At 34.3% G+C, this 13,369-nt stretch overlaps 2 protein-coding genes across 10 annotated transcripts in view; one reads left to right on the plus strand and one right to left on the minus strand.

The window, feature by feature from the left end:
• Positions 1-13,369, minus strand: part of LOC139970087 (uncharacterized) — an 853,056-nt gene that overhangs the window by 290,429 nt on the left and 549,258 nt on the right. The window lies entirely within an intron of this gene.
• LOC139970058 (uncharacterized) overlaps positions 1-13,369 on the plus strand; it is a 354,811-nt gene that overhangs the window by 97,845 nt on the left and 243,597 nt on the right. The window contains exons 8-10 of one of the 3 annotated variants that reach the window (XM_071975676.1): positions 3,408-3,443; positions 7,422-7,471; positions 7,975-9,443. The exons of 1 other annotated variant lie outside the window; for it this stretch is intronic. In XM_071975676.1, coding sequence (XP_071831777.1) covers positions 3,408-3,443; positions 7,422-7,469 — 84 coding nt within the window. In that variant the 3' untranslated portion in view covers positions 7,470-7,471; positions 7,975-9,443. Of the gene's footprint in view, positions 1-3,407; positions 3,444-7,421; positions 7,472-7,974; positions 9,444-13,369 lie in introns of those variants that run through there. One more of the 3 variants, XM_071975675.1, reaches the window with a different exon arrangement.

The raw sequence follows: 13,369 nt of genomic DNA on the forward strand, positions 1-13,369 counted from the left end.
AATGGGAATAAATTAGAAAACAGAAACAAACTCTGTAGTATTATGTGTAGCTCTACTAACCCGCTTCGTTGTTATCTTGTACGGATACTATGGTAAACAAAACATATGCAATCACCTGATAAAATATGAATATAAGACAAATATTCGTATTATTTCCGCGTGTTTTTGGAGAGACACAAATAAACATACATTAGAGGATTTTGAAGGAGTCAGGATCCGGGGTGGGGACTTGGAGTGGAGTTGTTCCAACTACGTTATAGTCGGTAACTGGTAACCTGATTTAAATATTCATAATTTGTCTTCGGCTAATTGTTTATTTTATCTTGATAATAATCTTCAAAGTGTTAAGGATAGTTGTATTGCAACCTTCCAGCCTCATTCATTTCTTATTGTAAGTATCTAGGATTGGGCGGAGAGTTGAGGGCGCCAAATAATAGAGGAACAACTCACGTAAACTTTTGTATCACGTTTACATCAAAGGTAGAAACAAAGTTATAAACATCTTGAAGTGAACAGAAATACATATCTTTAAAATATATTTTTGAGATAAAAGTCTGTAAGTAAATCACGAGCATTGTTATGAGAATTAACAACTAAGCATATCATTTCAACATAAGTAGAACACTAGTAGTGTGTATGACTTTGAAACAACATTATTGATATAACCGACCCTGCTTAACGTTTCCAACATACCACTATAAATCCTTGTGAAACATTGGTATTATTCTTCTGAACCAAAACTAAGCTGTAGTAAATATAAATGACATTAACAAATATCTTAATCAAATAATGTCTTAACCTAAATGAATGTACTGAAAATATCCCGCTTTAACGTCACCATCTCGATGTACATTAAATATGAAACCGTAGAATGCTTGTTATTATGTTGCACCGTTCTTGTTTATGTTCATTTAATTTCGGGGCAAATGTTCACCACAGCACATACAACAGTCGTAACAACAGTCAGTTTAGCCGACCCTGTAGCTTACTGTATAGCTGCCCTTGCATATTTGTCTTTGTAGCAGGCTTCCTGGATTTCACTGATTACGCTCATTTTCTTCGTTTTCTCTGGTGTTAGGAGAAGATGGTATTCCATTAACTAAAGCTGCATATTACGTCATAGGTTGTATTTTGACCAAACCGTGAAATATTTGCAGAATTATTGGATACCATGCAACTAACTTAGATATGAAGATATGTTGTCACAAACACGTGACTGCTCATGATTAGTGAATTATTTGTCGTTTAACCGATTGAGACAATTTGTGTCCCACACATGTATTGTCTTAGATATTTGTTGTTACAAAACTTACTTTAATCTTTCCTGCTGGACTGAAGTAACAATATGTTTTCAATTCCTTCTCATTCCTTTTAACGGTCAAGTTTGCTACCAGCAGATTGTAGCAAAAACAACACAAAGTACAGAAGTTGTAAAAGTTCACTTTTGCTATTCTTTCTTCTAAGTTCAATATTACTCAATTATTAACTCAAATTTATTAAGGGAAATGTTCCTGCGACGATTCCACGTACTCTAATGTGTAAAGGACATTAAATACCTGTAGTTTCTAGGTCAGAAATGAGGATGAACTGGTAGTGTAACGGATGGTGACCGATGCGAAGCAGCGCGATTCAACATTGTTGTTATTTGTATGGTTTTAAAATCATACCAGAAACTGTTTTTTATTGCCTATTATTATGTGTGGGGAGTGCATAGATACACGAAATTGCTTGTAAACATCCGACTCACCGTTTCCCAGAATGTGAATGCTGAACATTTTGGCGATTGATATAAATGAAGGAAAAGATGATACGTTTATTGATAGAATGAAAGAAGATTGAAGACTATTTTGTAATTTGTGAAAATATTATATTCGGGATTTGTAATAAACTGTAGAAGAAGATCTTGCAAATATTTTTGTTTTAGTGGCACTAGATTCTCTCTGTGGTGTAAATCATTACCAATGATTCGGTAGAGCTGTGATTAATCACTTTCCACGCACATTTACACAACAAGACCATAATACCAGTTAGTGTGTGGCGGGCAATTATACTACTGCTTCGTTCTGTTGTCTAGATACCATGGTAACCAAATAACTGTAGACACGTATTATGTGACGCTGTATACGAACACAATGTTGAAAATGAGCACGCACATGAATAAGTTTTTGTTTCAAGATACTACGTCACGGATATAAATATATTTTAAGCCCGTGCCGTATATTGCTTCTGAATTTTGTTAAAAAGCATCACAACTAATCAGTCAAAAATGTTTTATTGGTGAAAATATCGATGCATAATTTTCATCTCTAGAATCTTAACGTTGTGACGTCACTGTACGCAGCAAAGTTATAGTAAATGTTACTCGTTCTAATAGTGTCAGTTGCAATGGGATTTGAGGGATCCCTATTGATTATATGTTATAAGTTATTTAGATTAGAGTGACTGACATAAATATGTGGGTCCAAGTAGGCTTATAAATGAAACGGCAGCTCTGGTTTTAACTTGAAACAAAGAAACAAGTGTGTTTTATTTAGGGAGATTTCATCAACTAGATGTATTTTAACATGCAAGGAAAATCAAACTAGAGGTGACTGCATTAAAGTTCAACCAAAGGTGTTAAACTTAAGATTTTATTTAACTATCAAGAAACGTCTTTTGTGCGCATGTACAAACTTCCAATTGAACATACATAGACAGGGTAAATTTAGAAATGAAACAAATTTGTGCAAGGTTTATTATATTTAGTGAAATGTTTAAATTGTTAACATATCTATTTAATTATCCCACTGTGTCTCTTATTTGTATATTTTGACCAGACAACTACATTTCCAAAACTTTGATGGATATCTTTACACTACTAACAATACGATAGAAACAGACCATCTTAGACGAAGGGGGGGGGGGGGGGGGTTGTTACCAATATGCTGCTTTGTGGACTAAGCAAGGATTTGTTCTTTTCTGACAACGATGTTCTGGGGCCTATCTTTAAATACTGCCCTCTTTTCCCTACTCGTCATCTTCTCTGTTGCCCATTGTATCCATCTGATCATCTCAGTGAGAAGTTGGTCATTATGACGTCACTCAATGTTTGATGACGTCACTCAGTGTTTGATGACGTCACTCAGTGTTTGATGACGGGTTTTAAAATAACTACAGTATGTCTTCCCTTCAAAGCTGATGTTTATATTAATGTTATTAAGTCCGTGCATCTTACATTGACGAGTCTGTCTCCTTTATTGACTTTAGTGTGTTCAATGCATATGTGTGTTTACCTGCCAGGAATAATTTACTGCGATATTTTTGAAGAGATATCATTCTAACTTATACATTGTTTGCTTCGCCATATTATATTTTCCTGAAATTCCATTTCAAAATCTAATGAAATATAATATTTCTCTTCCTTTCAGGCCTGTGACGGACTGGGCAATCTTCCAGGAGAAGAGGTAAGAGAGACAAATATTCATATTCCTGTTAATTAGTAACGGTAATGTTAATAACAAACAAAGAGGTATTAATTAATGTTGAACAAAGAAATAAAACAAAAGCAGGCGAGTAGCCAAGGGGGGGGGGCGAAGGGGGTAGCCGCTCCCCCCACCCTTGAGCATATTTTTTACAAAATTTTTAAAGGTTTTTATGATATCGCTAGTATCTTCAAAAGAGAAAATGCTAAGATGCAACTTACAAGGCATGGGTAGTGCCATTTCCGGCGATCTGGGAGGCATTTACAGCCAAAATTTTCTTGTACGCTTCGCGCCAATCATGGTGGCGCTACGCTTAGATAGTTTGCAATGCCGAATCTACAGTTTCGCCCCTCCCTTGGCAAATTCCTGGCTACGCGCCTGGACAAAAGAGTATTAGACTTTCTTTTTCATCAGGGGGAAAGATTTATCATTGTCGTGTATCGAACAGGGAATTCAGATAGGCCAGTTACAAGTTTATGCCTCGTACTGGTGATAGCACTGTTCTCAATGTCAAGTTTAGATGCGGCCAAAATAATCTTCCTTCCGCACACACAGTCAAAGAAATGATAAACAAAGAAACGGATAGACTTTAAAATAAGTTTAGTCAGGTGTTATGGTGTGTTACAAGCCTCACACAATATTGGAATATAACTTTTAAACTGTCAATCCGCCCCCCCCCCCCCTCCCACCGGCAGATGCTTCATGATTATTTTATTTCACTCTGCTGTAGTGCATATCATAATTCGTGAGCAATTCAAAAAGTATCAAGAAGATATTTTAAATTTCTTGTAGAAATTCTTTGTTCATTAATTTCTCCCTGACATTTTTTCCACAGTTTATTAACCGTGAAAGGAACTGATATAATAAAATAAACATTTGTAATCTCACTTTTATAGGGTAACAGTTTTCTCTACACACAAAGGGCTAACTGTAGAAGTATATACTCAAATCTACCATAAATCTCTATTCCGGTATTTTTTAATATAATAAAATCATTCCCTGGGGTCGGGAGGAGTTGGAGATGGTTTAGGAGGGTATCCGTTGGGTTATAGCATCATGAATTATGGTGAAACGAGAGCATATACACAGTGTCATAAAATCACTATCTGGTAGCGAACTGTTGTTATATGACATATAAGGAAACTAGTAGTAATGAACGGTTGATGTTTTAGTGACTGAGTGATGACGTCATACCGTAATCCATTACAGAGTGGATTACATGTAGGAGGAGTGCATCAATCAAGTTCCACTTCGGGTCCGCTTATATAAAAGACATGATAGCAATGGCGTATGTAGCTAACGACACTATAGTGATTTGGATAAAGCTGCGTGCATGAGAGTTGACTCTCTTCCAACATAAACAAAAAAAAATACATTTATTGATCAATATACTTCCCAAATGTGTGTCAGTTCAAAGCCTCAAGTAAGATTTCGAGATGGTTTACGCTGGTTCATATCTCAATTAATTTACTATTTATTAGCACAACCTGGTACAGTTAATTTCTTTACGGTGGTTTTTAGTCTGTTTTTTTTGCAAAATGAAAGCCAATTTCTGAATATTGTACAAAACCTTTCTAATGTTAGTCAAAATGAGCTAGCAATGAGTTACAATTATACATATTTTTTCCTCTACATGAAATTTTATTTTGGAAAATAAATGAAAACAGTGATCATTAACATGTCGTTGCCTAAACACATTTACAAACAGGTGACAAATATAACACCAACTAAGGAGGTTCCATTTTGCTGTTTAATTCAATTTGTTACGTTATATGTCTGACTTATCCAGCTAACAAATAATATTGTTATGGGCGTTTAGTATAATGTCAACGTTTGTTCAGATTGAACATAAAAGCTGATTTCAAGGCACGTTTTATCTTTCCTCGTAGGTCTCATTTAAATTATTTTCAAATACGACGTCAGCGTACACTTGCAGCTAAGGTGTATTACTGCTACATAACGCACTGTATTTACGAAATTTTACTAAGGGAAATTGGGTGTGTTTATTCACCATGCATGCGACGGATAAGTTGACGTGATGAAGTATTTCTCCTGAAAGGCAGAAAACTAGCGGCTCGTAGTTCCATTGTTTCAAGGCGGTGGGAGCAAGGGAGGATTCGTCGGACTAAGTTGTTTAAAACTAGAGTATGTTACCCAAAGTTAGATGAAAAAGTTATATTAACACCACCTCATCCCTCTTCATGGACGTCTTTTGTCCACCAACTTTCTTCGGCGAAGTTAAGAAGTCACTCATAGTAGAATCGTTGTAATACATCTTGACATATGGGGTCTGTAGAAATATTGGACCAAACGGTAAGGTGTAACCATGGAGATACAGGAACAATATTAATTAATTACTTAGATCTATAGCTATTTTGATGGATAAAGGAAGCAAATTGCCCTTGGATGTCGAACATTTAACCGCCAAAACTTTAAAAATACTTTCATAAACAGCGGTCAGTTTCACCCTTCAACGTCCGGATTACCTTTCATTTTGAATTATGAAACGCTATACTGATACTGTACAGAGAAACTAACAATATAGTAAAAAATAAAAGTAGGTAATTCGTGTTTTACGAGACATTCATTTTGATTAAATATGCGACTCATATCATATGGTTAACGCTGGATTCACGTTCATTGTAAAGTCAAAACAATAGAGCGAAAAACGAACAAATAAAACATATATATGTCAATAATTTGCATCACGTGACACAAGAAGCGTTTCCAGTTCGTATTTTCTACAATGTGTTACAGCTTACAAGTATCTTGATATCTCATTCATCGTTCCGGACTTGTAAGAAAGTAATCTGGCTTTCAATTTCTTGTTTTGACAGGGTTTTCATGTTGATCCTCTTTGTCCAAACAAAACAATATTTGTCTCTTCTTAACTCATTATTACTATCTCTTCAACGTTTCCAATCTCTCCCACCTCTCTCATCTCTCTCTCTCTCTCTTTCTCTAAAAAAACGAGATCAAGTCTAACTGTTACTATAGCCCTACTTTACCAGCACACTAACATGTTCCTAGACCATGGTACCATGGTAACCAGAGATGCCAGGATGCTACGGGAAGGGGACAGGAGTCTATTATGATCGCGAATTATTTTTCGGAACAGTGATTTTCTATCACTATAGTTGTATATATTTTCGCATTTGGGTCCCGGGATGTATTAAATACTTTTAAAACTTAATATCAGTAGTTTTTTTTTAGGGCTTCGTAGGCAATATATCTCCGGGTCCAACAAAACCACTGACCATGTGTATTAAGCGAGCTCTTGAACGTGGGAACATTAACAGGGTAGCGCTTTCAGCACCGCTGAACATCGGTCTGAGTCCGCCCCTGCCAACCCCCCCCCTCCCTCCCTCCCCCCCCCTTACCGTTTATCTCTAACCTGGTGTTATTGGGACGGTTATTTATACTGGTTGATTAAATTATCGTTTTGGAAAATAAAGTAATGCCAGCAAGAAAGATTCTGTCTTTCGCATTTAACACTTAGACTGTTAATAGTCTTTCGCACTATAATAGCCATTTATAATTAACGCCTAAACTGTTAATAGCTTTCCACTGAAAATAAAATAATATAATAATAACGCAAGTTCCGTCAAGACAAAACATAAAGCAGAACCGGTCTAGCATGGTCACTCAACATTTTACTTAACTTTTACACAAAATGAAGTTTTAGAGGGTGGGTACAGCTGGGAATATATAAACCACATGAATGGATCAAACTCCGTTTACCTTCAGAATGGAGTAAACTGGTCATTTTAACACCCTAAGAATGCTGCACCCTTCACCGTCTCTTGAACTCTCACCTTTCTATTGCATGATCACGTGAGTCAATGTCCAGTTTGATTTGGCTCCTACATTTGTGAATACTTACTTAATACTGTATTGTCTTTGTTACTGTCAGTGTTATCTTATACATATTAATTACCTATACATTTTTCTATTGTTTAGGGCTTCCATGAAGAGAGTTACAAGAGAAGCCTGGCAATGTCCAAGTAACTGTAAGTCAATACAGCTGGATACTCTCTACCGTAGTATTTAAAATTATATTTGTTCACAGTGATTGTCAGCTACTTGTAGTTGTAAAATATTAATATATTAAAAAATAATCTCCATCAATAACCAGAATTTGTATTCCTATATCTGTGATTATCTAATTTTATCTGGTCACTAATATCATTTGCTTTAACTTGGTTTTATTATATTTTTCATTAACTAAGCTGGTCCTTGAATAAATGTATGGAAATGAGTGATAAGTTCCTTCCATTAACAGAAACACCGTTTGCTTGTTTCCCGTGTGGCGGTGTTCTGTTTAGCTGGTTGGTTTAAATACTGGTTGGCTCATGGTACTGCTGGCGCTTTTTCCGGGAGAGGGGAGGGCGGGTTGGGAGGGGGGTTGTCTAGGTATTACTTCCCCGTTATTCAACGAATAAGTATTTTGCTTGAACCTTTTATTATGATAACAATTTTACCTACTATATAACATTTTATTTTTATATTACAGGTCAATGCAAAATGCATGTTCATCTGGCGATGCCAATCATCAGCGGGACTGTGACGTCATTCACTCAATCCTCAAAACGATGGCAGTAATTTCAGTGAGGAAGGATCTAATAAAGATTTAGGTTTCAAAATGTTAATATCTCCCAAATACTACAAACAGTTCCAGATAGAGCTCCAGTATAATACACATGCAACTAGTCTAGTATGATAGTGACGTCATCAAATGCCTATATTCTCAAGACAACGGCATGATGACTTGATGAAGACTGTAACTTTTATATTCATTGTGAATGGATCTTGTAGAAAGATTAGGTTGTACAATAATAATAACTTGATATACATTAAGGAAGTGAAATTTGAAAGATAACTGTTCAATTTACATTTTGTTTTAAAGGATTACTTTAAGCGGAATTTAAGTCTTTAACATTATTGTCTGAAACGGAGTGTTTTTAATATTTTTTAAACTTTTCTGGTTTGGTAAGATAAATGTCTGGAAAACTCAGTCCTGTAATGCTTAATTGATGATGACGTCAACCCCTTAGTACAGGCCTAAATATTCATGTCAATTATGTGATTTATACATTTGAATAACTCAACAAAATCAAGTTTTGTAATTTCGTTCTTACACCAAAGCATAGTAGATGATTTCAACAACATTTGTCCGTGTAAAATTTGTACTTCAATGTTAACATGTTATTTGAGGACATAAAAGTCTCTCATCCCATTGTGTTTTGTGTTGTATTTGATGAACTGACATAACTGTCTCCGTATTATATTATATAGACCAGTTACCTTGAAATCAGTTGTTCAAAGTAAATTGTCTCAAAATTAAACAAAATGTTATAGCAAAAGCAACCTAGACTGAATGCCAGTGGTCTACGACATAACAACAGTAATGTTGTGCTTCAAGTCATCCTTTAATATGCTTCATGTTAAACAACTTAGTTTTGTGCGCTAAAGTGTACAAATGTAACCTTTTATGTTTTGGAAGTTGACGTTGCTGTCGTTCGGGGGACTAGAGGGGTAGGCGACGGGGAGATACATGTTATCCTTTGACCATTTTTGAATATGATGTACATGCTTCACTGATCACGATCTTTCTTATATTGAGAGACAGCGCCCTCATTTTCGCCAACTACTTAGAAAGTATGATGACGTCATTGATTATCAAGTTGAAGAAACAATTAACAAATTGAATACTTATGTCTTTTGAGTTTAGCTTAATGAAATTTAAAACAAAAAGATAAAAGCGAAGTACATGTTAGAAAGAATGAGTTACTATGAGTATATCTCGTCCTCGATATTACCCACCTTTCAGACGGGGTTAACCACAGGCAGCGAACATAATTTAAATTTATTGCTAGGTTTTTTATATTCGGAGAAGGGGATGGGGTGTTTAGTAGATTCCTACTCCATCCTATCAAGAGATTAGGTTCACTTTGTAAAATGTTGATAACTCCAAATACTACAAAGAACTCCAATCAAAGATTCATTGCGTGACCATACAGGCTACTTAGTAATGTTAAGTGTACAACAAGTCATTCCTTACGTTTTATTACCTACATTACTGTTCATATTTACCTTCTCTTCTTACTCTAAATGTGTTTGCTCTTCAAGCCAACATCAAATTACTAAGAACCAATCAAGGTTCTAATGACGTCATCCATCAACCACTACGTCATCAGTATATGAGACTATACATCCCTATCTTATTCTTTGTGTGTATGTGGATGGGCAGGGGGGGGGGGGTGATGTAGGAGGGCATAAATGACGTACCCTCTACATTGGTGACCAAGTAATTGTATATATTAGTCATTTGCATCACCACCAGCACGCTTATTGTATAAGGGGAATTAAACTGTAATGTGCATTATCTTTAATTTTCTTTTGCCCCCATTATGTAACAAAGTCTTTGTTACTTGCGTAACTGAAGAAAGAGGTTTCACTTACTCGTGTGTCCCTGGTCAAGTATTGCTGGTGACCTGTTCTCAGCCTCCATGCACTCCTCGGTGCAGGGTATAACATCCTTCATTGGTCCAATTGTGTGTAATGATATGATTCATTCCAACCCCAGACCCTATCTTCGATCCCCACCCCCACCTCATCCCCCGATAAGCACTTTACTACTTAGAACATTAAATAAACGCCTAATTCTGTTAATACTTCTAAACTATTTTTAAGCAGACATGTTTGGAATGCTTTGGATACAATCTGTACATACTGTATCCGCATACACTCATTAACTAGGATTGCGTGATTCAACTTTTCTGTGGTTTTCTTCGTTCCTACTTTTACTAATCTTGAATTAAACTGTGACGTATCGGTTACGTAATGTCTTAAATCTCACACGAGTAGAGTCACATTAATTGTGTCAATGCAAAGACTAAATGACATACATTGGTTATCTACAATACCATTGTGTTATTAAAATCGATCTACGAGAACTTAGAGGGGATATTAATTAATATCTGTTATATGTTTGTTCTAAGCCAGCATTTCTTCATTTCTTTCTGTTCCAATGTTTTATCGTTCTTAACATGAAGACAATAGGATGACGTGACAAATCTTAAAAGGATAGCTCAGGGGAAAATGTATTTGACTAATCATATAATAAGCATCCAATTCCTACCTTGCGTTTTCGAGATATCGATAGCTGAAATTGTCACAATTTGTAATATAAGCGAACTTGAAGCAAACAGGTGTGACGTCATGGTTACAGCACACTGATAGCAAATGTTCTGTTTATTCCTATGTTTAATTCTCTTGATATGACATTGGATTGTATAGGGTTACAACTTTGTTTTCGGGGATTTGAAGATATTAATACCCAAATGACTGTAGTATATTCATATTATATTGAATCCTCATTGTGAAAAAGAAATCATGGATGTACATATCCAACCGAGTGATGGATACTTTTCATAACTGCTTTATGTAGATGATTTTAATAAGAATGTGTGCCCTATTGTCTTGGCGTTGACCGTATGAATATTAATGAGATTATTGGATCAAACCTAAGGAGTTTTAAATTAAACTAACTCCGCAACCTGAATTCAGATTGTAGCCAGATTACGTATACAGTTGTTGGTTCATAGTAGTACATGTAGGCAATCTAAGTCCCAACAAATTCCACAACCTTAAATCAGATCATATCCAAACTTGGAATACAATTTTGGTTAACAGCGGGTACATGTTGGCATAAATATTATGATATTTGGGTGATGGTTACTACACTTTATTATTCCACTATTCAAGTAACCATAGTGACCGTAGGACTCTTGTTAGTATTTTATCATCTTCATTTACCTTCCGTTGTTATTATAGTCCTCAATAAAGCCTTGTCTGTTAAAACCATACGTTCATGTGAGCTTACAAAATTTAACAATATTGAATATGATTATAACGCTGTTAATGTTCTGTACATTAAGTAAACATTAAATATAATGGTATGCTCTCTGTGTTTCATTTTTCGATTTCATTATTTCCTTCAGGTTTTAATTTAACTGCATCTTTTAAAGTTTCTACTTGTTTGTGAGATTAAAGGAGAATCAAACCCAACGATCATATTAATAGTATGCGTTATGTTAGCTATCGATCAGTTTGCTATTATGTGATAGGTAAGCTATCGATCATTTTAATGTTATGTGATAGGTATGCTATCGATCAGTTTAATATTATGTGATAGGTAAGCTATCGATCATTTTAATATTATGTGATAGGTAAGCTATCGATCATTTTAATATTATTTGATAGGTAAGCTATTGATCATTTTATTATTATGTGATAGGTAAGCTATCGATCATTTTATTATTATGTGATAGGTAAGCTATCGATATTATGTGATTGGTAAGCCCTCGATCATTTAAATAGTATTTGATAGGTATGCTATCGATCATTTTAATATTATGTGATAGGTAAGCTATCGATCATTTTAATATTATGTGATAGGTAAGGTATCGATCATTTTAATATTATGTGATAGGTAAGCTATCGATCATTTTATTATTATGTGATAGGTATGCTATCGATCAGTTTAATATTATGTGATAGGTAAGCTATCGATCATTTTAATATTATGTGATAGGTATGCTATTGATCATTTTATTATTATGTGATAGGTAAGCTATCGATCATTTTAATATTATGTGATAGGTAAGCTATCGATCATTTTAATATTATGTGATAGGTAAGCTATCGATCATTTTAATATTATGTGATTGGTAAGCTATCGATCATTTTAATATTATTTGATAGGTAAGCTATTGATCATTTTATTATTATGTGATAGGTAAGGTATCGATCATTTTATTATTATGTGATAGGTAAGCTATCGATCATTTTAATATTATGTGATAGGTAAGGTATCGATCATTTTAATATTATGTGATAGGTAAGCTATCGATCATTTTAATATTATGTGATAGGTAAGCTATTGATCATTTTATTATTATGTGATAGGTAAGCTATCGATCATTTTAATATTATGTGATTGGTAAGCTATCGATCATTTTAATATTATGTGATAGGTAAGCTATCGATCACTTTAATATTATGTGATAGGTAAGCTATCGATCATTTTATTATTATGTGATAGGTAAGCTATCGATATTATGTGATTGGTAAGCCCTCGATCATTTAAATAGTATTTGATAGGTATGCTATCGATCATTTTAATATTATGTGATAGGTAAGCTATCGATCATTTTATTATTATGTGATAGGTAAGGTATCGATCATTTTAATATTATGTGATAGGTAAGCTATCGATCATTTTATTATTATGTGATAGGTATGCTATCGATCAGTTTAATATTATGTGATAGGTAAGCTATCGATCATTTTAATATTATGTGATAGGTAAGCTATCGATCATTTTAATATTATGTGATAGGTATGCTATTGATCATTTTATTATTATGTGATAGGTAAGCTATCGATCATTTTATTATTATGTGATAGGTAAGCTATCGATCATTTTATTATTATGTGATAGGTAAGCTATCGATCATTTTAATATTATGTGATAGGTAAGCTATCGATCATTTTAATATTATGTGATAGGTAAGCTATCGATCATTTTAATATTATGTGATAGGTAAGCTATCGATCATTTTAATATTATTTGATAGGTAAGCTATTGACCATTTTATTATTATGTGATAGGTAAGCTATCGATCATTTCATTATTATGTGATAGGTAAGCTATCGATCATTTTAATATTATGTGATAGGTAAGCTATCGATATTATGTGATAGGTAAGCTATCGATCATTTTAATATTATGTGATTGGTAAGCTATCGATCATTTTAATATTATGTGATAGGTAAGCTATCGATCATTTTAATATTATGTGATAGGTAAGCTATCGATCATTTTATTATTATGTGATAGGTAA

This window comes from Apostichopus japonicus, chromosome 7 (assembly GCF_037975245.1).
Source record: "Apostichopus japonicus isolate 1M-3 chromosome 7, ASM3797524v1, whole genome shotgun sequence".
Lineage (NCBI taxonomy): Eukaryota > Metazoa > Echinodermata > Holothuroidea > Aspidochirotida > Stichopodidae > Apostichopus > Apostichopus japonicus.